The sequence below is a fragment of the Acinonyx jubatus genome, chromosome C2, assembly GCF_027475565.1.
Source record: "Acinonyx jubatus isolate Ajub_Pintada_27869175 chromosome C2, VMU_Ajub_asm_v1.0, whole genome shotgun sequence".
NCBI classification, from domain to species: Eukaryota; Metazoa; Chordata; class Mammalia; order Carnivora; family Felidae; genus Acinonyx; species Acinonyx jubatus.
Window position 1 is genome coordinate 47,471,618 of NC_069384.1, and position 26,664 is coordinate 47,498,281.

Genomic DNA, 26,664 nt, shown 5'->3' on the forward strand with positions numbered 1-26,664 from the left:
TGTCTCAGTCTCAAGTTTTTAAAGTACCATTTTTTTCTCGATAATATAATACATGATCACTGCAGAAAACTTAGAAAATACTAAAAAAAAAAAAAAGTTCCATGGCACAAAGAAAACCTTTCAAAACATTCAGGTATGTTTTAAGGTTGTCCATCTTACAATGTTATCCTGCTTCAAGCCCTCCTCCCACCTCCCTCCTCCCAGGCACTCCCGCTCAGCGAGCTTCTTTTCCTTCCAGCCGGCAAGCTCTTCTGTGGCACATATGGGGCTCATCCTCAGGCAGAAAAGTGTTCCCTGTTCCCTAATTAACCCTGCTCATCCTTCAGATTGTATCTTAATCATCACACCTTCACAAAAGTCTCCCCGATCCTCTTAGCCACTCCAGCACCCACACAAACATACATTATTTTACCCTATTATATCCTCTCAAGGCACCTTGAACTTTTCCTTTACAGCATTTGGCCAAGGCTGTAGGCATATGCCCTTTGTGTTTAGTGTCCTTCTCCTATGCAGACATCATCTCTCTGCAGGACACTGTGCCTGTTTAGCTCCCCAGTTTATCCAAAGCACCAAGTACTCTGTATTACCTATAATAAATGGAATAATATATACAAATTTACCTCATGTCTTTTTAGTAGCTTTACAAATCTTGAACCACATTTTTGATTATTTTTTGAGAGAAAGTTTCTAGACATGTGTATTAGTTTTTTCGGGCCGCCATAACAAAATACCACAGACTGGGTGACTGAAGCAGCAGGAATTTATTTTCTCACAGTTCCGGAGGTTAGTAGTCTGAGATAAAGGTGTGAGCAGGTTTGGTTTCTTCCAAAGCCTCTCTTCTCAGCTTGCGGATGGCCACTTACTTGCTGTGTCTTCACGGTCCTTCCTCTGTGTGAGCCTATCTCTGGCATCGCTCCGTGTGTGTCCAAATTTCTTTTTCTTATAATGGCACTTGTCAGACTGGAATGAGACCCACCATAATGGTCTTACCTTGACTTAATCTTTAAAGGCCCTATCTCCAAATGTAGTCATATTCTGAGCTACTCATATAAGGCTTCAACATATGAATTTGGGGCAGGGGGACACAATACAGCAAACAACAATGTGCAATGGATGGATCCAAGGAGGGGGATGTTGTAAGCCCCCTGGCACATATTGCCAACAGCTTTCTGGGAAGGCTATCCACATTTGTGGTCCTACCAGCCTAGATCCCTGCACTCTTGCTGGTATTGGTACCATTAGTAACATTTTTGTTTTAAAACTGAAAAGTAAGGTTGTGTATTATTTCATTTTCCATAATCTTTGACTACTAATAAGCATAAACAATTTTTACCAGTTGGTATTTTGGTATTTATTTTTCATTCATTCTCTGTATATTTATTCATATATATATAGAGAGAGAATGAAAGAATATATATGTGTGCATATATGTATATGCATATACATATATATATTTTAAGGTTTTATTTTTAAAATGTTTAAGATTTTTAAAAAGGTAATCTCTACACCCAATGTGGGGCTCAGACTACAACCCCAAGACTGAGAGTCTCATGCTCTTTGAACTGAGCCAGCCAGGTGCCCCTCATCTAATATATATTTAATGAACTCATGCTGTGAATAAGGCAAAGTGCTGCATAGTGGGATTCTAGCAGAGGATGAAACATGGCTCTTGATGTGATGGAGCATATGGTCGAATGGAGAAGAGAGACGTGTAACAAAATTACCCCAAATATTGAGTATAGTTGTGATGAGTATCATACAGGAGAAGTACGAGATCCCAGGAAGGCATCTAACTGGGACCGGAACCAACCAGGGCAGTAGGGAAGGGTTTCTGTGGAAATGCAGAATGACTGAGTATGATTAGCCATTACCTGAGGTAATGTGGTGGGGTGGTGAGTGGTCATGAGCACAGAGGACCACCTGTGAAGGTGCCTGTGCCGGGTAGGAGCATGGGAGTTGGAGGAAGTGACTAACCAGTGAGACTGTCAGCGAAAGGGCAGGTGGTACAAGATGAGGTGCAAAACGAAAAGTGATCAGTTGTGACTTGGTGGTTGTCCTCCCCACTCTTTCTGCTGCAGGAACAACAAAATAAATGAGTGCGTGGATATGGGACATCCACTATGAAGAGGCTGCTTCTGTAACCTGGCTGAAAGATGATCTGGGTGCCTTGAATTACAATAGTAACAGTGGTGCTAGAAAAGCATGGATAGTTTTTAGAGACATTTGAGAGGTGGAATCTGCTGACGTGGCAATTGAATGTGAAGAGTGGCTCCTGAGTTACTGGTCTGAGTACCTGAGTGCATGGTGGTGCCATCTTCTAAGTTAGGGGACACAGGAGGAGCAGGTTTGGGGAGGAGAGGTCACGAGTTCAGATTTGCACAAGTCAGATTGGGTGCCAGTGGGATACCATGAGGAAATTTGAGGGTGCAGAAACTCCAAGGAGATGTCTGCTCTAACAATACACATTAGGAAATCATAATATAGCTAGAAACTGAAGCCTGAGGATGAGATATTTAGGGGGACAGTGTAGAGTGAGAAAGGAAAGGAAGGGAAGAAAGACTAGTTTAGAACCCAGAGGAACTCCAATAGTTGTAAGCTGCTAGAGGAACAAGGGAGTAGCAATGTCTAAAACACAATGCAGAAAGATCACCCTTGAGCTGCAGTGGTACAAGACAAGGAAAGATTGTTTCCAGGGGAGCCATGTGTGCTACTGGATTGAATGCTACAAAATGATTAAAAAGCAAAAGTGCACAGAGTTTGGCAACATTGAGACCAATATCCTGACCAAAATCAGCCTTGGGTGCAAAAGCTAAATTGGAGTCGGTTGGGAAGTGAGAAAAATTGAGAGAACAGTTCTTTTTTTTTTTTTTTTTAATTTTTTAATGTTTATTTATTTTTGAGAGAGAGAGAGAAAGAGAGAGAGAACGAGAGCCAGGGAGGGGCAGAGAGAGAGGGAGACACAGAATCTGAAGCAGGCTTCAGGCTCCGAGCTGTCAGCACAGAGCCTGACGCGGGGCCCAAACCCACAAACTGTGAGATCATGACTTGAGCCGAAGCTGGACAACTGAGCCACCCAGGCGCCCCTCTTTTTTTTTTTTTTTAATATTTATTTATTTTTAAGAGAGAGTGAGCGAGTGGGGGAGGAGCAAAGAGAGAGGGAGACAGAGGATCCAAAATGGGCCCTGTGCTGACAGCAGAGAGCCCAATGAGGGGCTCAAATTCACAAACCTCAAGATCATGATCTGAGCTAAAGTCAGACCCTTAGCTGACTGAACCACCCAGGCGACCTAAGAGAATAGTTCTTTCAAGATTGGCTTCCCTGAACTGTCTGTCCTTTGATTGTTTTCTGATTATGACTTTAACATTGATACTATTATATGACTTGTATGTTTATATGTATGTGAGATAGTTCTTTTCAGGATATTATTATTAAACATTACTAAAATGTAGCAAATATTTTTAAAGTTTTTAAATCTACCATGAATTTTGTTATGTTGCTTGTGCTGCACATTAGCTTTATTTTTATGCAGTTAAATTAGTTTTTTCCTTTTGGCTTTTTCCATTGCTTTTGCTTAGAAATTCTTTCTAAATATAGCAATCATATAACTATTCACCTTTGCATTATTTCTTAAACATTTATAACTTCTTTAAAGTTTTTTTTTTAATTTTGGAATTTATTTTTACATATCAATTTAGGGCTTGGAATGCTTCATTATATTGCCCTAATGGTGGAGGATGAACAAAGTTAGTCTTGGAATGTTCTACTTAATGTTTTAATCAATTGACTCTCCTTCATTGTGGAAGGAATGTCCTGCTAATCAAAAAGGTAAAATTTCAGTTCAACATGAGATTTGTTTAGTTGGTAATTTATGGATAATCTGTCCCTGTGCTAATATTGTACAGTCTCTTTATATTATAAAATTTTTTATTCTGTATTTCCAGTTTCCTGTGCTTCCCAGAATCACATCATCTGATAGCCATCCCAGAAGGCATTCTCATGAGGACCAGGGATTTCGATGCCATACCCACATGCGGGATTATAGAAAATGTTCAGCAGATGAGTCATTCAGGGAGCCACTGGAATCAAAAGGAAGATCCCATTCCAAAATTCAAGCATTCTCAGAGTCCTTTGAACAACAACTGTGCTTTAGAACCAGACGCTCTGTCTCTTCGGTATGTAACAGAGTTATTGAATATTTAACCACTTTAGAAAAGGAAACCCAAAGGGGTTCATCCTCCCCAAGTTTGAGGAGAACAACTCTTACTTCTTCATTTACAGCTTAGTGATGAGGTCTATGAAAAATGACACTCAGTTTTAGATAGCCCAGATGCATATTCATCTTTTAAATTATTTTTATTGGGGATTCCAATAAGTGTAAGAAGAATTCCTGGAGGACTATGGGTGGAATGTTTTTGTTACTGAGGTCCTCTGGTTCTTTGAGACTATTTTTGTCACTCTTATAAATAATCATGACTTGTTCTTCTTTCACTATTTGAAGAAGGGAAAAACTACCCCAACTGTTCCTTTCGTATTTAATTCTGTAGCAGATAGTGTGTGACGGCAGTGTGTTCCCCTGCACTTCTAAAAAGCACACAGGAGATCTCTGAACCCTGTCTAGTGAGTGTCCAGGAGTAGGAGCTGTCCAGGCATTCAGAGGGCCTTGTGGGAGTCTACGTAAAACACAAAGGAGAGACAGGCATGAAATGGGCGAAGACTAGAAACTCCAAATGCCAAACTTGATATATAAAGTAATAGAGACCTATTAATTTGGGGATAGTTTTTGAACTATGCAACATGTTTGCTGAGTGGCCTTGAGAAAAATAACTTCTTTTTTCTGTTTTTTGTTTGTTTGTTTTATTTTGCAAAACAGGAATAATAATATGTCTCTGCCATGCACCAGGCAGAAAAATAAGCAACTAGGCATATTGCCACCCGGTTTTTGAGCTATGTCCTATGAATGTACAGAGGAAGACTTGCGGGTGCTTCCTACCTCATTGTCCATGTGAACACAATGCCTTCTGGTTAGCAGTGATGGCTGTTGGGACTGTCACCATTCATCTTTGCCTTGCAGCTGGCACCTCACTTCTATCAGAGAGTGACCCTGGGTGTGATTGTCCTTCAGTAGGCTGCTCTCTCCACCTGATCATAAGAGGAGTAAGGAAGGAAGAATAGTGAGCAACTGTCACTTACCATACCTAAATATTATTAAGAGTTCCTGTTTTGTCTTTTCTTTATATCGTTTTTAAAATTTTTTTAATGTTTATTTATTATTGAGAGATAGAGACAGACAGAGCATGAGCATGGGAGGGACAGAGAGATGGGGAGACACAGAATCAGAAGCAGGTTCCAGGCTCTGAGCTGAAAGCACAAAGCCCGATGTGGGGCCCGAACTCACAAACTGTGAGATCATGACCTGAGTCGAAGTTGGACAGTTAACCAACTGAGCCACCCAGGCGCCCCTCTTTATATCATTTTTCAAAACACTACAGTTTCAGACTTAGAACAGTGTTGCAAGAATAGTATAAAAAATATACTCTTCATTCAGATTCCCTCCAAATGTTATTATGTTATATTTACTTGTATCTTTCTCCCCTTCCTAAATCCCAAACAAGCGCAGAACATTCTCTTAGAAAGACACAGTATAATAGTTAAACTCAGGAAATTAACACCAACACAATACTTTTATATCTAATTTATTGACCTTGTTCATATTTCGTCAGTTGCTCCATTAATATTCTCTATAGTGAAATTCCAGATCATGTATTGCAACCAATTTTCACATCCCCCCAATTGATTTTATTCTGGAACAGTTCCTCAGTCTTTCCTTGTCTTTCATGACCCTGACTGACATGTGAAGAATACAGGCTTCTTTTTTAGACACCTTTTTAGAATGATGCTTAATTTCGGTTTATCTGATATTTCCTCATGGTTAGATTTAGATTATGAGCTTTCGGCAGGAATAAAACAGAAATGAAAGAATTCTTGTTTTAAAATTACATGTTAAAGTAATTCATTATATTAATTCAGGAGACATATCAGCCTTAATTTTTTTTTTCCAGAGCAAGTCACGGTATATTTTGGAAAAAAAAAAACACCTTAATCTTAACAGTTCTTTGTTGATCTGATGTCCTCATGATCCACATCTTATATAACTGCTTATATGATCTCATTTGCTAATATTATAAGTCCTAACTGTGTGCAAGCATGAAATCAGTTCTCCTATTTAAAAAGATACTCATCATATTATCCCTAAAATATTTGCTAATATTTCATTTCCCAAGCTCTTCCTTTTGAGTGTTGAGGCAATCAAGAGAGCATTTTCAATTTTTTGACTCAAGAACTCTTTTCACGGCTATGTATAATAGCTAGAAACCTCCTAGGGATTCACAAAATCAGTTATTTTTTCATATTATATACATAAATGTATATAGGATAAATAATTTTATTGACTATTTTATTTTATATAAATTTTTAAAAGTTTCTTTATTTATTTTAAGAGAGAGAGAGAGTGTGTGAGCAGGGGAGGGACAGAGAGAGAGAGAGAGAGAGAGAGAGAGAGAGAGAGAGAGAATCCCAAGCAGGCTGTACACTTTCAGTGCAGAGTCTGATGCAGGGCTTGGACTCATGAACTGTGGAATCATGACCTGAGCCGAAACCAAGTGTCAGACGCTTAACCAACTAAGCCACCCAGATGCCCCTCTTTTATATCAATTTTTAAAGAGTATATACTTTAAAGTTTATCCTAATGTAAAATTAAAAATTTAGAACATACGTTTACTTTAAAACTTGTTCCTACTTAACAATTGACATACTTTTCTAAAGCTAACTACACTAAAAAGTGTGGTTTCTTAGCAAATCTAAAAATGATATGTATTTTGGTTGGGAGCCGAATGTATAGTAACATGTAAATTAAAATTTTTTATCCTTCAGCATCAAAAAGAGCCACAAGCTAATTTTGTAACCTGATCATGACCAACAAAATTAAATTCTTTCATTTTGATATTGAAAAACTCAACTGGCTTATTTCGAAAATTTTTATATTTTGTTTTTAAATGAAATAAGAAAACAGATTTCAGTTCATTTTTTTTTTTTTACATTTATTTATTTTTGAGAAACAGAGTGAGACAAAGCATGAGTGGAGGAGGGGCAGGGAGAGAAGGAGACACAGAATCTGAAGCAGGCTCCAGGCTCTGAGCAAGCGGTCAGCACAGAGCCTGATGCGGGGCTTGAACCCACGATCTGTGAGATCATGACCTGAGCCGAATTAGGACGCTCAACCGACTGAGCCACCCAGGCACCCTGATTTCAGTTCATTATTAATGAGTGTTGCTCAGATAATCTTTATTCTCAATAAGGGAAAAGCCAGACTGAAAGTAATCATCACTGTATTTCCTCCTTTTTTGTACTGCTCTTATAAGTATTAGAGACATTCATGACTGCTTAGTATGAACTTTGATCAGCCTGATGGATCTAATACAGCTACCGGGTCTGATGAACACAATCTGGAGGCACATTTACAGACCTGGTACAATTTTTAGGTTTCTCTTAAGCTGCATCTCAGCTTCACCGTTTGTTTGGCTTTGTGACTTTGACCCTTGGACCACTATAGTTAGAAGTGAAGCAATGTAGGTGTGAAAACAACTCAGCACTGAAGAGTAGCTGACACCACTGCAGGAACCGGACACCCTCATAACTCAGCCTGCAGGACTGAGTCACGATCTTGCTCATCTGACTGCCTCTCATCACACTGACAGACACTCAGGCGTTCCCCCGCGTTTCCAGTTCATAGGGAGGCGGGGGGACAGTAATGATGTTATTTGGTTTTTTTCTTAAAAATAGAAGTGTAAGTAGACACCATCAGCACATTTATCAGTGCCATTCTTTAGTCAGTAATTCCTTTGAAAGATGCTCCTTGACCATGGAAACTGAAGAAACATTCCCCTCCCCCCTCCACACTTCCCTATCATATCACCCTGTTTGCTCATCATCGTTGTACTTATCACTATCTGTTATATTGTTTGTTGCCTTTTAGGCTTATTGATTGCCTGTCACTGTCCACCTAGGTGTAATATTGAAGAAGTAGGCTTTCTTTAGTTAGTGCTGTATCTCCTGATCTTAGAGCGGTAGTGTGTGTTCAATGAATCAGTGAATGTGGACCCCTGGGCAACCTGTTGGGGAATGACAGTGTGGTTGGATGTCATTCCTCAACACTCCATTCTTCACACATTAAAACTAATGCAAACACTACTATTAATGTAATTTAAAAGAAGTGGACCCTGGGAAGTTAGAATCAGTCCATGTATGATTCACTTGCCATATTCCTCTTCAGAAAAGCACCAGGAGACTATTAATCATATCGTACTGTGAGAACACATTTTTCTACATGTCAGAGGCAGACGCAGGGTTGTGTACAGGCTGAGTTTCCTCCACAGTCTCTCTGCTGACACCCAAGGCTCATTCCCTTTATTTATGACTAAAACCTTTAGCAACACACTTAGGCTTATGCTAACTTATTATGAGAAACTAAGATGCGCAAGTCTACTACATGAGCAGGGCTTTCTTCATCTCTGATAGGAGAAATGTTGCATGTTGTTAGCTGTTAGTACATTCCTACCCTTTTCTGACCTTTCTCTTTCAGGGACCTGAGAGCAGAAAGGAGAGAAATGAACGAGAATGTCTGAGGATGGAGATAAAATCTCGAAAGAAAATGGAGGAAAGAAGGAAATCTAGGAAGGAAGAACACAGAGAAGAATCCACGCCCTCCTTGTTTGAAAAAGAGCCCAAATAGTATTTTGTCTCCACATCATGACTACAGATGCCACTGTGTTTTTCGGGTCCCCGAATGCCAGGCCAGGTGGAGGTAGCTGTAAGAGAGTGTCTGCGGGTGCTGAGTGACTGCAGCCGGCAGTGGGTGTGGCAGTCCCCCAAGGTGACTGGGCACCTGCTCCAGCTGCTTCTGGCCTCTTAGTTGAGAGTTGTTGTCCTTTTATGGGCACAAGGAGAATCAAAGGTAGCTTGATAGAATAAGTAATTCTTAAAAATGTAAAGAGAGATATTTAAAGAACCACCCACCCATCTTCACAAACTCTTCTTCTTCCACATCAACCTTGCAAATAATTTCAAATAAAAGACATTGGTGTGACTCTAGGTTTACTTCTTTATTAGAAGTAATTATGTAAGTACGTCTAATGGCTACCATTTAATGAGAACTGGTAATTAACATGCCAAGTACTGTGCCAGGTTCTTCAATGGCTCACCTAAAATAATCCTCACTACACTGGGATTGGAACTATTCTTTTCACTTGCTGGCTGAGGAAACTGAAGTTTAGACAAGTTCAGGAACTCACTGATGAGGTGGCAGGGTTAGGGCCAGAGCCCAGTTCATTCTGACTCATGCTCCTAACCTGAGGCAGGACCTTAATTTCCTTTTTATTTAAATTTTTTTAATGTTTATTTTTGAGAGAGAGAGAGAGAGAGAGCAAGCAAGGGAGGAGCAGAGAGAGAGAGAGGGAGACACAGAATCCAAAGCAGGCTCCAGGTTCCGAGCTGTCAGCACAGAGCGTGACGTGGGACTTGAACTCCCAGACCGCGAAATCATAACCTGAGCCGAAGTTAGACGCTTAACCAACTGAGCCACCCAGATGCCCCTTGCACCTTAATTTCCTTTTAGTGCTGGCTCCTGACTTGGTGTGTGTGTGTGTGTGTGTGTGTGTGTGTGTGTGTGTGTGATGTGCATGGAAATGAGTGGATGTGAGAAAAGCAGGACCTGGCAATAGCTTATGATTTTGATCACATGGGTGGAGATTGATTTACTGAGGTCAGCTTTATGCTCTGGGTTTTAACTTTATGAGACCATATTCTTATTTATTTTTTTAATTTTATATTGAGACATAACTGACATATAACATTAGTTTCAAGTCTACAATATGATTTGATATTTTTAACCTTTTGTGAAATTATCACCACAATAAGTCTAATTAACATCCATTATCACACAAAGTTACAAAATATTTTTTCTTGTGATAAGAACTTTTAAGATCTCCTTTCTTAGCAACCTGCAAACATACAATACATTATTATTAACTGTAGTCACCATACTTACATTATATCCCATGACTTATTGAAAAGATATTGAACACTCCATTAATTTACATGTCAGCCTTGTTCAGGGGCCATGCCATTCCAATTTTAGTATATGTGTTGCTGGAGTGAGAACTTTTTTTTTTCTTAATTTTCAGCTTTATTGACATATGATTGACAAATAAAATTGTATATTTTATTTATTTATAATTTTTTAAAGTTTATTTTCAGAAAGAGAGAGCATGATCAGGAGAGGGGCAGAGAGAGACAGAGAGAGAGAGAGAGAGAGAGAGAATCCCAAGCAGGCTCTGCGCTGTCAGTGCAGAGACCGACGTGGGGCTTGAACTCACGAACCCTGAGATCATGCCCTGAACCAAACCCAAGAGTCAGACACTCAACCGACTGAGCCATCCAGGTGCCCCTAAAATTGTGTATTTTAAATAGTACAACATGATGATTTGACATGTGTATGCTTTGTGAAGTGATTACAACAATTGGGTTAATTAACACATTGAGGCCATATGGTTATCACAATTTTTCTTCTTTAGGAGAAAAGACATCAGAATTCTCTCTATTTAGTTTTTTTTTATATTGAAGTATAATTGACATTTAATATTATATTAGTTGTAGGTGAATGACATAATGATTTTATTTTTGTATACATTGTGAGATGATCACCACAATAATGCTCATTAACATCCATCACCACACATAGTTACAAAATCTTTTTTTTCCTACAAGAACTTTTTAATATCTACTCCTTTAGCAACTTTCAAATATGAAACACAATATTATTGACTATAGTCACCATTCTTCACTTACATCCCTATGACTTATTTATTTTATTATTGGGAGTTTGTACCTTTTTTTTTAATGTTTATTTATTTTGGACAGAGAGAGAGAGACAGAGCATGAATGGGGGAGGGGCAGAGAGAGAGGGAGACAGAATCCGAAGCAGGCTCCAGGCTCTGAGCTGTCAGCACAGAGCCCGACATGGGGCTTGATCTCACGAACCTCGAGATCATGACCTGAGCTGAAGTCAGATGCTTAGCTGACTGGGCCACCCAGACGCCCCAAGGAGTTTGTACCTCTTGATCCCACTTCCTTATCCCCCTCCTCTCAGGCAACGACCAGTCTGTTCCCTGTATCTATGAGTTTTGTTTTACTTGTTCCTTTGTTTTGTTTTTTAGATTTCACATATAAGTGAAATCATACAGTGTCTTTCTCTGTGTCACTTATTATTCACTTAGAATAATGTCCTCAGGGTCTGTTCATATTGTTGGAAATGGAAAGATTTCATTTTTTCTTTTAATGGCTTAATAACATTCCATTGTATATATATACCACATCTTCTGTATCCATTTAGCCACTGATGGACACTTAGTTTGTTCTATATCTTGGCTATTGTAAATAATGCTTCAGTGAACACAGGAGTGTATTTCTTTTGGGATTTGTGTTTTTCTTTTCTTCAGATAAATGCCAGCATTTCTGGATCATGTGATAGTTCTATTTTTAATTTTTTGAGGTAACTGTATATGATTTTCTGTAGTGGCTGTATATTTTACATTCCCACCAACAGTGCACAATGGTTCTCTTTTTTCCACATCCTCACCAGTACTTGTTATTTCTTGTCCTTTTGATCATGGCTATTTTGACAGGTATGAGGTGATAGCTGATTGTGATTTTGATTTCTATTTCCCTGATGATTTGTGATGTTAAATATATTTTCATATGTCTGTTGTCTGTCTGTATGTATGTATGTCTGTATGTCTTCTTTGGAAAATGTCTCTTCGGGTCCTCTGACCATTTCCCCTATTTGTTCTTTGTTTCTGTCTTGGCTCTTCAAATGCCCAAGGGCAGCCAGAGTCTCCATTCTGTAAAGAATATCTCCAAAACTACTAGTTATAATCAAGACTATAGTTGGTTCCTTATGTAAGATACACACTAACTTTGTCATGGATAGTAAAAAGAAGGAAAAAGAAAAAGAAAAAAAAGGGGAGGAAAACTGAGAGAAAAGTAAAATAGCAATCTATGGTTTGTATTTTTTTTAGTTTTCTTTTAAAAAATTTTATCTTAATTCCAGTATCATTAATATTCAGTGTTAAATTACTTTCAGGTATACAATATAGTGATTCAATAATTCTGTACATTACTCAGTGCTCATCATGATAAATGTACTCTTAATCTTCTCTCTAGTATGTTACCCATCCCCCCACCCACCTTCCCTCTGGTAACCGTTAGTTTGTTCTCTTTAGTTAAGAGTATGTTTTTTGGTTTGTTTCTTTTTTTCCTTTGTTTGTTTGTTTTGTTTCTTAAATTCCACCTATGAGAGTGCCTGGGTGGCTCAGTCAGTTAAGAATCTCACTCTTGATTCTAGCTCAGGTCACGATCTCAAGGTTCATGAGATCGAGTCCTGGGTCAGGCTCTGTGCTGGCAGTGCGGAACCTGCTTGAGATTCTCTCCCTCTCTCTCTGCCACTTCCTCACCTGTGCTTGTGCTCTCTCTCTCTTAAAATAAATTTAAAAAATTCTGCATATAAGTGAAATTATATGGTATTTGACGTTCTCTGACTGGCCTATTTTGCTTAGCATTATACTCTATAGCTCCATCCATGTTATTGCAAATGGCAAGATTCTGTTTGTTTGTTTGTTTGTTTGTTTATGGCTGAATAATATTCCATTGGATATATATACTACATCTTCTTCATCCATTCATTATCGATGGACATTTGGGCTGCGTCCATACTTTGGCTATTGTAAGTAATGCTGAAATGAACATGGGGTACATATATCCTTTCAAATTAGTGTTTTCGTATTCTTTGGTAAATACCCAGTAGTGAGATTACTGGATCATATGATAGTTCTTTTTCTAATTTTTTGAGGAACATCCATACTGTTTTCTGTGTTTTCTACATGGATGCACCAGTTTGTATTCTCACCAACAGGGCATGAGGGTTCCTTTTTTTCCACATCCTTACTAACAGTTGTTTCTTGTGTTTGATTTTAGCCATTCTGATAGGTGTAAAGTGATACCTCATTGTGTTTTTTTTAATTTCAAGTTTTTATTTAAATTCCAGTTAGTTAACATATAATGTAATATTAGTTTTAGGAGTACAATTTAGTGATTTATCACTTACATACAACACCCAGGGCTCATCACAAGTCCCTCCTTAATATCCATAACCCATTTAACCTGACCCCCACTCACTTCCTTCCATCAAACCTGTTTGTTGTCTATAGTTAGGAGTCTATTTTATGGTTTCCCTCACTCCTTCCCTCCACCCATGTTCATCTCTTTTGTTTCTTAAATTCCACATATAAGTGAAATCATATGGTATTTGTCTTTCTCTGACTGACTTACTTTGCTTAGCATAATACACTCTAGCTCCATCCACGTTGTTGCAAATGGCAAGATTTCATTCTTGTTTATGGTTGAGTAATATTCCAGTGTGTGTGTGTGTGTGTGTGTGTGTGTGTGTGTGTGTGTGTCACATCTTCTTTACCCATTCATCAGTTGATGGACATGTGGGTTCTTTCCATAATTTGGCTATTGTTGGTAATGGTGGTATAAACATTGGGGTGCATGTCTCCCTTTGAATCTGTATTTTTATATCCTTTGGTAAATACCTAGTGCAATTGCTGGATTGTAGGGTAGCTCCATTTTTAACTTTTTGAGGAATCTCCATACTGTTCTCCAGAGTGGCTGTAGCAGTTTGCATTCTCACCAACAGTGTAAGAGGATTCCCCTTTCTCCACATCCTTGCCAATACCTGTCGTTTCCTGTGTTGTTAATTTGAGACGTTCTGACATGTGGAAGGTGATACCTCATTATGATTTTGATTTGTATTTCCCTGATGATGAGTGATGATGAGCCTCTTTTCTTGTGTCTGTTGGCCACCTGGATGTCTTCTCCAATGTCTATTCATGTCTTCTGTCCATTTAGTAACTGGTTTATTTGTTTTGGGGGTTTTGAGTTTGATAAGTTCTTTTTAGATTTTGGATACTAACCCTTTATCAGATGTGTCATTTGCAAATATCTTCTCCCATTCTGTTGGTTGCCTTTTAGTTTTGTTGGTTGTTTCCTTCACTGCACATAAGCTTTTTATCTTGGTGGAGTCCTAATAGTTCATTTTTGCTTTAGTTTCTCTTGCCTCTGGAGACATGTCAAATAAGAAGGTACTGCAGCCGAGGTCAAAGAGGTTGCTGCCTATGTTATTCTCTAGGATTTTGATGGTTTCATGTCTCACATTTAGGTCTTTCATCCATTTTGAATTTATTTATGTGTATGGTGTAAGAAAGTGGACCACTTTCACAGTGTTTTTGATTTGTATTTCCCTGAAAGTGAGTGATGTTGAATTTTTTCAATTTTCATACAATTTATACCTTAATCCTTTTTTTTTAATTTCAAGTTTTTATTTAAATTCTAGTTAACATATATGGTAAAATTGGTTTCAGGTTTAGAATTTAGTGATTCATCACTTACATGTAACACCTAGTGCATCACAACAAGTGCCCTCCTTAATACCCATCAACCTTTTAGCCCATACCCCATCCACCTCCCCCCATCAGCCCTCAGTTTGTTCTCTGTAGTTATGAGTCTCTTATGGTTTGCTTCTCTCTCTTTTTCTCCCCTTCACCTATGTTCATCTGTTTTGTTTCTTAAATTCCACATATGAGTAAAATCATATGGTATTTGTCTTTCTCTGACTTATTTTGCTTAGTATAATATCCTCTAGTTCCATCCATGTCGGTGCAAATGGCAAAGTTTCATTCTTTTTTGATGGCTGAGTAATATTCCATTGTATATGCATATACACCATATCTTCTTTATCCAGTTGACAGACACTTTGTCTCTTTCCATACTTTGGCTATTGTTGATAATGCTGCTATAAATATCAGGGTGCATGTGTCCCTTTGAATTTGTATTTTTGTATCCTTTAGGTAAATACCTAGTAGTAAAATTGCTGGGTTGTAGGGTAGTACTATTTTTAACTTTTTGAGGAAACTTTATACTATTTTCCAGAGTGCTGCACCAGTTTGCATTCATGCCAACAGTGTAAGAGGGTTCTGCTTTCTCTGCATCCTGACCAACATCTGTTTGTTTCCTGTGTTGTTAATTGTACTCATTTTGACAGGTATGAGGTGGTATCTCACTGTGGTTTTGATTTGTATTTTACTGATGATGAGTGATGTAGAGAATCTTGTTATATGTCTGTTAGCCATCTGGATGTCTTCTCTGGAAAGATGTCTTCATGTCTTCTGTCCATTTCTTAACTGGATTATTTATTTTTGGGGTGTTGAGTGTGAAAAGTTCTTTGTAGATACTTTCATCCATTTTGGATTGGCACTTTCATATGGTCTTAGACTGCAGTATGATGCTTTTCACATATGAAAAGATGACTTCAAGCTATTACATGGTGAGTTTTGACCATTATTTGCCACCACTGAGGAGGAGGATGGAGCCTGGCCCACCGTTGAGGTCCGCATTATGCTGTAGTTGTGAAGGAAACATTTGTTTCCCTATCCTTGCTTCACATACTTTTCAGTCTTGCCAACCAAGTTTCAGATTTGGTGATGGTCTGCTCATAGAATACAGAAAGGTGTGGGGAGAGGTAGCCCACCCTCGGGATGAGAGACCCCTGGATAGAGTGGTGGGCTGGCTGACACAGTAGCCGACTCCTACTTGAACCAGGTTACCTGGGTTACCTTCGCCTCCCCAAACTCAAGGGTAGCCGTCCTTGTAAAAATCATGGTTAAGAATTTTACAATATATTTCATCAAACTGGAATGACGTCTGTCTTCAATATGCTTTCAGGACCATAGCACATGGAGGAGAGAGTACTCTGAAAAGGAAGTTGCTAGCTTATTGCCTTTTTAAAAATATCACAAAACAATACTTCTCATAATAAAAATACAGATAAAGGAAAATAACAACAATTAAAATCTTTTGTTCTACCTACTCAAGGATAAACCTGGTTAATACTTTGCCATATGTCCTTCTAGAATACTGTCTGTGTGTATCCATACACACATACATAAAATTTTTTTTTGAGACATGAACTCATTTCATTTAGCAATATAACATTAACACCTTTTCAAATCAGTAAGTCTAGTGCATAATTTTAATGGTTCCTTTCCAATAGCTTTTATTTATTAAAAAAAATGTTTAAGGTTTATTTATTGATTGTGAGAGAAAGAGAGAGCATGAGTGAGGGAGGGGCAGAGAGAGAAGGAGAGAGGGAATCCCAAGCAGGCTTCCTGCTGTCAGCGCAGAGCCTGACACGGGGCTCGATCTCACGAACTGTGAGATCATGACCTGAGCTTAAATCAAGAATGGGGCGGTTAACCAACTGAGCCACCCAGGGGCCCCTCCAATAGCTTTGAAACATGCTCAAGATCCTTCTATCTTAAAAACCTTCTCTCATACCACTAGGTATCATCCATGATATTTAATAGCTACCAATTTTAACTATCTTCCCTTTCAAAGAAAACTTAAAGAGATATCTACATTTCTTTCTCAGTTTTCAGTCTGTGGCAATCTTCAATCTGTGGCACAAGGTAGAGGCAGTCTACCCTCTATAGAAAATGTTTCCCTGAAAGTCACCCTATTATCTCCTTACTGTCACATTCTATGAAAATACACTCTACTTACTTTCTGTCAGCATCTGCTACTGCTGTCCACTCTGCCCCTTTTGAAACTTTTTCTTTGGTTCTTGTGACCGACTATTCTTTTGGGTTACCTTGTACCTCTGATCACTCCTGGTTAGTCTTTGGTGAGGGATCCTTATCGTTTGAATACTGCTTTTCTTCTGGGCTCTGCCTAGGCAATTGTCTCACTCCTCATTCTCTCTGGAGAATTTCAAACATTCCCATGGCATCAGCTACATACATGTGGAAGATCCCCAAATATATCCTGGGGTGCAGACCTCTGTCCAGAGCAATGCATGCACACACACAACTGGCCCTTGGATGTACGACTAGCTGCAGATTTCACAAGCATTTCAAACTCATCTTTAAAATTTTTTTAATGTTTATTTATTTTTCAGAGAGAGACACACACAGAGTACAAGCAGGGGAGGGGCAGAGAGAGAGAGAGAGAGAGAGAGAGAGAGAGAAAGAGAGAATCCAAAGCAGGCTCCAGGCTCTGAGCTGTCAGCACAGAGCCCAACGCTGGGCTCAAACCCACAAACCGTGAGATCATGACCTGAGCTGAAGTTGGCCACTTAACTTACTGAGCTACTCAGGTGTCCCTCAAACTCATCTTTTAAAAGTAAACTACTGTCTCGTGTCCTGTCTGCCCCCAGTCTGCCCCTGCCCCTGTGGTCCCTATCTCAGTGAATGGTAGCATCATTTACCAGTCATCAAGTGGGAGCCTGGTTGGTTTGAAGCCATCCTGAGCTCCTCTTCATCTCCATTCAATTTTTTTAATGTTTGTTTTTGAGAGAGAAAGGGAGAGAGAGAGAGAGAGAGAGAGAGAGCCGGGGAGGGGCAGAGAGAGAGGAGACACAGAATCCAAAGCAGGCTCCAGGCTCTGAGCTGTCAGCACGGAGCCTGACATGGGGCTTGAACCCACAGACCACGAGATCATGACCTGAACCAAAGTCGGACACCTATTTTAGTCAAGACACTGTCATGTACTACTCTCTTATAGCTAATATGTATCTCCTAAACTTTTATACTTATAAAAGTAGTATCTGATGAACTTTCAAATAATGCAGGAGCATATAAAATGGAAAAATGGCAGTCCTCTAGAAAAGCCCAGGGTCAGAACTATGAACTTAATACAGTTCAGCAACACTGTCAGGACACTGGTTTACTCTGCTCTAGGGGGCAGACTTGAGCTGACATTTGGACAAGTAATGCTGGACATTGAGAAGCCTGTGTTTGATGGATGACAAAACCACTACCCTTACTTTCAAATAGAAAGAAATGTAGCATTTCTTATCAAAACTCTCAGAGGCTGGTTTAAACAAAATAAATAGTGGGTAATTTTCATGATTTATAATACATTTAAAGGTAAATGTACCTGAAGGAAGGTGACAAACTGGTTATATCCATGGGGCACAAAAGGAAAAAGACGGCTTAAAATACTGTACAGATGATTTGCATTTGGTACAATGGTAAATTTTAAACTAGGGAAGAGGTGGACTATAAATTCAATTTTTCTCCATCTTTGGAATTTTAAACGTCCTATTCTAACCATGGATTATATATTTATGTTTTAGCCAAATTTCTATAGTTTTGCACCCAGTTATGACATTAATTGGATGAGCACAGTTCTGCCCCATCTGCACATATGAGGAAAAAAACAATAGTGAATGGGAACCCTTGTGCATTATTGGTGGGAATGTAAATTGGTGTGGTCACTGTGGAAAACAGTATGGAGATTACTCAAAAAATTAAAAATAAAACTACCATATGATCCAGCAGCTCCACTTCTGGGTATTTATCTAGAGGAAATAAAAACACTAACTGGAAAAGGTACCTGCACTCCTATGTTTATTGAAACATTCTTTATAATAGCCAAGATATAGAAGCAACTTGTGTCCATTAATTGATGAATGGATAAAAAAGATGTGGGGTGTGTGTGTGTGTGTGTGTGTGTGTGTGTGTGTGTGTATTATATAATGGAGTATTATTTAGCCATAACAAGAAGGATATCTTGCCTTTGTGACAACATGAGTGGATCTTGAGGGGGTTATGCTACATGAAATAAATCAGAGAGAGAAAGACAAAAACCATATGATCTCATTTGTATATGGAATCTTAAAAAAACGAAAACAAAAAATGGAAAGCCCCCAAACTAGTACATACAGAGACCAGGCTGGTGGTTGTCAGAGGTGTGGGATGGGGGGGTGGGGTGGGCAAAATGGGTGAAGGTGGTCAAAAGGTACAAACTTCCAGTTATAGAATATGTAAATCATGGAGACATATGCACAGCATAGTGACTATAGTCAGCAACATTGTATTGCATATTTGAAAGCGGCTAAAGAGTAGATCTTAAAAGTTCTCATCACAAGAAAAAAAATCGTAAGTATGTGTGGTGATGGATGTTAATTAAGAGGACTTACTATGGCGATCATTTACCAACATATACACATATTGAATAATTATGTCACACACTTGAATCTAACGTAGTGTTATATGTCAATCTTATCTCAGTAAACAACAACCAAACAAAAAACAACAGTAACTGTGAAACCCCTCCATCTTACCTGTTCTCTTTCCCCCAGCCTATGCAGCCTTGTGTGCCCAGCAGCTGTTGAGTGGCTTAGACTCCAGAACATACTCACACCTTGCCTTGGCTCCTGATCACTCAGTCTCTCATTTGCCTACTAATTGCTAGGATTCATTTGTTCATTAAACAAAAATATTTTGACTGCCTGAGCTGTGCTGGGGCTACACCAATGAACAAAACAGATAAAACACCTGTCTTTCAGGCGCTCATATCCCAATGAAGAAGACAGATAGTATACAAAAATCAACACATCACTTCCTCAGAGATAACTCTTAATAACACATGATTGTGTCAATCTCTAGCTTGAAGACCTGCCCCTCATTATTAAACCAAAACCTTCTAGCATGGCATCAAACACCCCATCTAGCTGCTTTCAGGATTTAATGAAGAAGACATTGTCTCAAATTCTTCTTACCTCCTTCCCTCTCACTTCCTCCCTCCTCAGTGTTCTGTGAGTTATACATCCTTCTTCACAGTACATGGTTTCATTGCCAGTATATAAATTGCCTTCAAATGTTTTGGGGGAGAGATAAGTGCAACTGATGAAAACTTTGTAATGACTATTGTGTCTTTTTGTTTGGATATTCTGTCTGGGATGGGCACTGGTTAGTCATTATTAAGGGGTAATAATAATGGTGTGCTGGTCATGAGCCATTTTAACATGATTATGGAGCCAGCCAAGTACTTTCTCAGGAATTTCTCTTCTCATCTCTGAAATACATCCATCATCTGTGATTAGTTAATATGTGTTTAAAGGCTTCTCACTATGTTCTTATAAACAAGTGGCTTTATTTCTCACCCTTCAATTTGCAAACATAGTAAGGTAATGACAAGTCACTATTCCCAGGGAAGTGTAGAAGCAAATAGAAAAAAAAAATAGAGGAGGAGGAATGAGAAAAACAAAATCAGATGACTTTTAAACATCATGTGATAAATAAGTTCTAGGCATGTAATGCACAACATGATGATTATAGTTGCCACTGCTATGTGATATATATGAAAGCAGTTAAGGGAGTAAATCCTAATCTTGTATTAGGAAAAAAATTTTTGCCATTTCTTTTTATTGTATCTGTATTCTATTTACCGAGATGATGGATGTTAGCTAAATTTATTGTGGTAATCATTTCACAACATGTGTTAAGCCAGATTTTTACGCTGAAACTTATCCAGTGATGTATGCTACTTACATATCAATAAAAGGGGGGGGGATAAAGATCATCTGATTCAAGACTGTCTCATCCAAGTTCCTCCTTGAGTCAGGAATTCCCTTTGCAATGGGTCTGCCACATATGTTCCGGACTTTTCTTAACGATTGCCAGGGCTGGGAAGGCAGCCTATTTCATTGTGTTAAGGCTCACAGTGTTGACACTGCTGTTATGGGTCACTCATCTTCTTACCACCAAAACAAAACAAAGCAAAACAAAATAAAACAAAACAAAACCAGATCCTTTCTCATCCTGACCTACAATCTCCCTTTGGTAAGAGCTCTGGCCACACAGAATCTGATCTTTTTCTTTCCCTCTAGTGCCCTATACCATAGGTCTAGTTCCTTCCCTGAAAGATAGCCCTACAGTTCCTAGAAGGGACAGTTCAGGACTTTCTCTGCGTCCTTTGGGGCTTCCTCAGGCAAATATTCCTGTGCTATTCATCATCCCTCACAGAACCTGAGTTCCACAGCTCCCTCACCCTAAATGCCTTCCCTCGAGCCTCTCGAGTTTGTCAATTTTCTGTTTAAAATATGGCTTCCATAGTAATAAAAATGTAAATAAAAATAAGAAGCCATTTAAAATCATCAAATTTGCAAATGTTTTAAAAAATTAGTTCTCAGAGGGGTGCTTGGGTGGTTCAGTCAGTTAAGCATCAGACTTGGGCTCAGGTTCTGATCTCACAGTTGACAGGTTTGAGCCCTGTGACGGGCTTTGTGCAGACAGCTCAGAGCCTGGAGCCTGCTTCGGATTCTGTGTCTCCTTCTCTCTGTCCCATCCCTCCTTTCATTCAGTCTCTCTCTCTCTCAAAAATAAACATTTAAAAAAAATAGTTCTCAGCTTGGGGAGGGTGAAATGTGATATTTAACAGTAACAATTTGTTCAACCTTTCTTTAAAGTAATTTGTGTCTCAAGAACATTAAAAATATCATTACTATTTGATCTAGTAAATTTACTTATAAAAATCTATTCTTTTTTGAAATTTTTTAAATGTTTATTTATATTTGAGAGATAGAGAGAGAGAGAGAGAGAGAGAGCGAGCAGGGAGGGACAGAGAGAGAGGGACACACATAATCCGAAGCAGGCTCCAGGCTCTGAGCTGTCAGTGCAGAACCCAATGCAGGGCTTGATCTCACAAGCTGTGAGATCATGACCTGAGCCTAAGTTGGACTTAACCAACTGAGCCACCCAGGTGTCCCTATAAGAATCTATTCTTAAAAAATAATTGTGGGAGGTGAGTTCGAGGCCCGCGTGTTGGGCTCTGTGCTGTCAGTTCAGAGCCGGAAGCCTGCTTTGGATTCTGTGTCTCCTCTCTCTCTGCTCCTCCCCCAATCACGCTCTGTCTCTCTCTATCAAAAAATGAATAAGTGTTAAAAAAAAAAGAATTTGTGAATGGATTCTTTGGGAAAAAATTGTGGGATAAAATACTTCTGCCATAATGATATTTTGGGTAGCATTATTTTATTTAAAAACATCATTTTAAAACAGCTTTATAAAGTTATAATGGGCATAAAATAAATACATATTTATATTTTACAATTTAATAATTGTTCTTTTTTATTATTAAATACACACAAAAGGTACCAATTTGATAAATATTGACACATGTATACACTTGTACCCTTTTGTAAGTTCTCCTTTTCTCTTTCCCATAACCCTCCTACCCTGTCCTGGATCTATTTACTTTCTGCCACTAAAGATTAATTTGTGTTTTTTTAAAGAAATTTATATAAATGGAATCATACAGAAATTTTTGTCTGACTTATTTTACCCTGCCCAATTATTTTGAGATTCATCTACAATGATTATTGCTGAGTAGTATTGCATTATATGGAGGTACCACATCCAATTACTTATTGATGGACATTTGGGTTGTTTGTAAGTTTTGACTATTACAAATAAAGTAGTTATGCATCTATGTGCCAGTCCTTCTGTGGACCTAGGGTTTCATTTTTTTAGGGATGGGATTGCTGGGCCATAGGGTAAGTGTAGTTTAACTTTGGAAGAAACCGTCAAACTGTTCTCCATAGCAATTATACTATTTTGTCCCCACTAGCTGTACATGGGAATTCTACTTGCTCCACAGCCTCACCACTTGGTGGGGCCAATCTTTTAATTCTAGCCATTCTAATGTTACCGGACAGAGGACTGGTTCTGAGCTCAGGTTCTGCTGCTTGCTGCTTGAAAGTTAACATGGGAGAGACAAATATTGGTGGAAAAGGGAAGGTTGCTTTATTCAGGAAGCTAAAATAAGATGGTGGACTGATGTCCCAAAGACCAGCTTCCCAGTCTGGGTGTAGCAGGAAGCTTTTCAAGGGGGAAGCAGGGGAAATGGTCAGGGGGCATGTGTACGAGAAGCTGGGGCTCAACCGTTGATCATTTGTCCTTGTAGGGCTTTCAGATTCCTCGCCTCTGCCAGACTCCCAGGTGTTTCAGTAGAAGCTGCACCTGTAGTCCCTCAAGCCATGTCCTGGCAAGGCAGTACGGACTCCTGCCCCTGGACCCAGAATCTCTTACTGAGGACGACACCATGGTTAGTGGTGTCTGTTTTCGAGTGTGGTCAGGCCTTACCTTCCAGAAAATCTGGTCCTTTGTTCCTCAAGTCCAGCAGTTTGCAGTATGTCAAGCAGAACCTGCTACAAACTCTGGAGTTTTGGTCAGCAAGCAGAGTGCCTAAGCTGAAGCAGGTAAACCCTCAAGATCAGTCAGAGTGCTGTTGCGCTAACAGGTATGTAATGGTATCTCACTGTGGTTCTAATTTTCCATTTCTCAAATGACTAATGAATGATATTGAACATCTTTGCAGGTGCTTATTTGCTATCAGTATTTTTTTTTAATAAAATATGGTTACATATTTTGTCCATTTAAAAATACTGGGTAGTTTTTTTTAAATTGCTTTGGTTTTTGAGGGTTTCTTGTATGTTCTGGATACAAGTTCATATCAGGTATGTGATTTGCAAATATCTTCTTCCAGTAGATAGCTTGTATTTTCATTCTTTTAATGGTGCTTTTCAAAGAGCAGAAGTTCTTAATTTTAATGAAGTTCAAATTCTCATTTTTTTTTTTTTTTAATGGATTGTGCTTTTGGTGTATTTTAGAAATCTTTACCTAACCCAAGGTTATGAAAGATTTTCTCCTATGTATTCTACAAGCTATATAGTTTTAATTTTACATTTAATCTATGATCAATTTTGAGCTAAATTTTGTATATGTTGCAGAGTATGGGCAGACATGGGTTTTGGAAAGATATTTTATTTATTTTTTGTACATGAATACCCAATTGTTTCAACAATTTGTTGAAAGCTCTATCCTTTCTCCATTGAATTTTTTTCACATCTTTGACAAACATCAATATACATGTGAATCGATTTGTGGACTTTTGTTCTGTTCCATTATTTTATTTTAAAAGTATAATATACTATATGTTGATTATTGAAAAAAGTGTAAAACAAACAAGTAGTAGATAAAAATGATTCAAAACCTAACTACCTAGACATAAGTGTGATTAATATTTTAGCAACATTTTCCAGTCTTTTCTAGACATATTTTTCATATTTATTTTTGGAAGAGGTTTTAAGTCTTTTATGAAGTTATATAATAAGTGGTCATATTTCTTTCCTTCCTTCCTTCCTTCCTTCCTTCCTTCCTTCCTTCCTTCCTTCCCACATCCTTCCTCTCTCTCCTTCTCTTCCTTTCTTTCTTTCCTCCCTCCCTGTCTTCCTTCTTTTCTTCCTTACTTTTTCTTCTTCCATAAGGGGTAATTTAGTCAAAAGGCCATTTAGTAGTCTCTCTTCCTCCTCCTCTCCCCTTTCTCCTCCTTTTCTTCTTCTTCCTTTCTTCTTCTTTCTCCCTTCCTCAGGATTAAGGGTTAGACCTATAGTAGTTGTTTTATGTGCATGTATAGGTATGCATAGGTATGTTTATGTGTACTGGTTGGCGTGTCTTAGGACTAAGGAATCTGCGGGTGAAGCTGGAAGGTTAGTTACATTCAGGGAGATTGAGTCCATAAGCAAATACATTGAGGTTCATGAAAGCCAACTATCTCACTGTCAGAGAAAGGAGGTTCAAATATGGAAAGTGCGAGAGTGTGTTGAATAAGCCCTATGGTGTGGGGCTGAAACTGGGGTTTTAAATATATACAAATAGGTATGTATGTCTCTGTGTGTGTATATATATATGTGAATACATATGGATAGATGCATATATGTGCATATATATACATAAAATTCTCTCTTTTATTGCGATTATTTTCTGAACCATTTGAGAGCAAGTGGCAGACATGAAACCTTATTTTTAAAAATAAATGTTGAATTTTTTAATATTTTAGTTTGTTAATATACCCTATTACCTCTGGATAATTTAATGTGTACTTTTAAAAAATGATGACATTCTCCTGCATGACATAGCATAATCATTAAGATCATGAAATTGACATTGATTAAATATTGCCCTAAGTATGATAATACAAAATATTACCATATATAATGATTATATTTTACACACACACACACACGCTCCACTAAGAGGGCCTAGAAGCAATAACACAATAGCAGTGAGCACATCTAGCCCCTTTCTTGGTTTCTAAATACCATTGTCCACCCTAGGGAATCAGGGATACTTGGAGAAATAGTTGGCTCCAGGGTTGAGGCAGATAAAAAGACCAGTTGATCTGGGAACATCATATACCAGAAAGTAAAGAAATAAACAAAGAATGCTGGCTACGTGTCAAAAGGATTCATGAGCTAAATTGAAGGGACTTCTACTTGCCAAGTCTGGGCCAATTGAAGACTCAAAATAAAAAATTTTACAACATTACCCGTTATAAAGTAGGAATCCATTAATCCATACAGATTAAATTAAAAAAAAAAAGCAAATAAATGGGGAAGAAGGAAAGGCTTATTTTACAGTAGAATGCCAACTAACAAATGTAGACACAGCTTCAAAGTATTTTCCCACAAAGTACTTCTTACTTATGTAAGAAGTACAATATGTATATAATTAACTTCATAGTAGAAAACCTGGCAGACATCATCTTACCAAAGGATAAAATTAATATCACCAGTAATAAGCAAATCAATATCATGTGCCTCCTGGTCTGATGGTATTGCTTCCAGAAATGCATAACTCATAAGGAGACATCTGGCAAATTCCAAATGAAGGAGGTCCTACAAAGTAACTGACCTGTACTCTTCAAAAGGAATCTAGGTCATGAAAGACAAGGAAACACTAAAAAACTGTTTAAGATTGAAGGAGAGTAGGGGCACCTGGGTGGCTCAGTTAAGCATCGACCTGGCTCAGGTCATGATCTTGCGGTGCGGTTCATAGGTTTGAGCCTTGCATAGGGCTCTGTGCTGGCAGCTCAGAGCCTGGAGCCTGCTTTGGATTCTGTGTCTTTCTCTACCTCTGTCCCTCCCCCACTCACGCTCTGTCTCTCTCTCAAAAATAAATAATCACATTTTTAAAAAAAGATTGAAGGAGAGCAAAGAAACGTGGCAAATGCACACATGGTCTTGTAACGGATCCTGACGTATAAAGTACATTATTGGAACAGTTGTTGAAACTTGACTTTTTGGATTAAATGCTAACATTGTATTTGTGTTCAATACAAATATTTATATGAGACAGAGACAGAGTGAACTCAAATTTGGTAGGAAAGTATTAATAATTGGAGAATCTGCATAAAGGATGTACAGGAGTTCTTTGTACTGATCTTGATCTTTCTGTAATTTTGAAATTACTTAAAAATTAAAAGTTGAAAATATATAATGTAAGTATAGTCATTGAAATAAATCTACATTCTAGTATATGCAGTGGAGAGTAAAAGTCATACCTAGTACCAATCTCCTGAGATAACATTTTTATACATTTATAAACAGACTTAAAATACCTGATATTCTACTTTAAAAAAAAATATTTGGCAATATATTGTGAATATCTTTTCATATCATTATATATATGTATATATATGTATATGTATATATATATGTGTATATGTATATATGTATGTGTATATATATATACATTGTTAAAATAAAAAGCAGAGATGAGCCTTGAAAATTCCCTGAGCAGACAAAACCAGTTTAGTCGTACAAACAGAGCTTTATTTAGCTTACTTTGTAAGACTAACTTGACCTGATCCAT

The 26,664-nt window shown here is 38.2% G+C and overlaps 1 protein-coding gene across 4 annotated transcripts in view; it reads left to right on the forward strand.

Moving 5' to 3' along the window:
* Positions 1-9,143, forward strand: part of LNP1 (leukemia NUP98 fusion partner 1) — a 38,304-nt gene extending 29,161 nt beyond the window's left edge. For all 4 annotated transcript variants that reach the window (XM_053220737.1, XM_053220736.1, XM_015065943.3 and 1 more), the window contains 2 exons: positions 3,943-4,173; positions 8,640-9,143. In XM_053220737.1, the coding sequence (XP_053076712.1) occupies positions 3,943-4,173; positions 8,640-8,789 (381 nt within the window). In that variant the 3' untranslated portion in view covers positions 8,790-9,143. The remainder of the gene's footprint in view (positions 1-3,942; positions 4,174-8,639) is intronic.
* Positions 9,144-26,664: the final 17,521 nt, after the last annotated feature.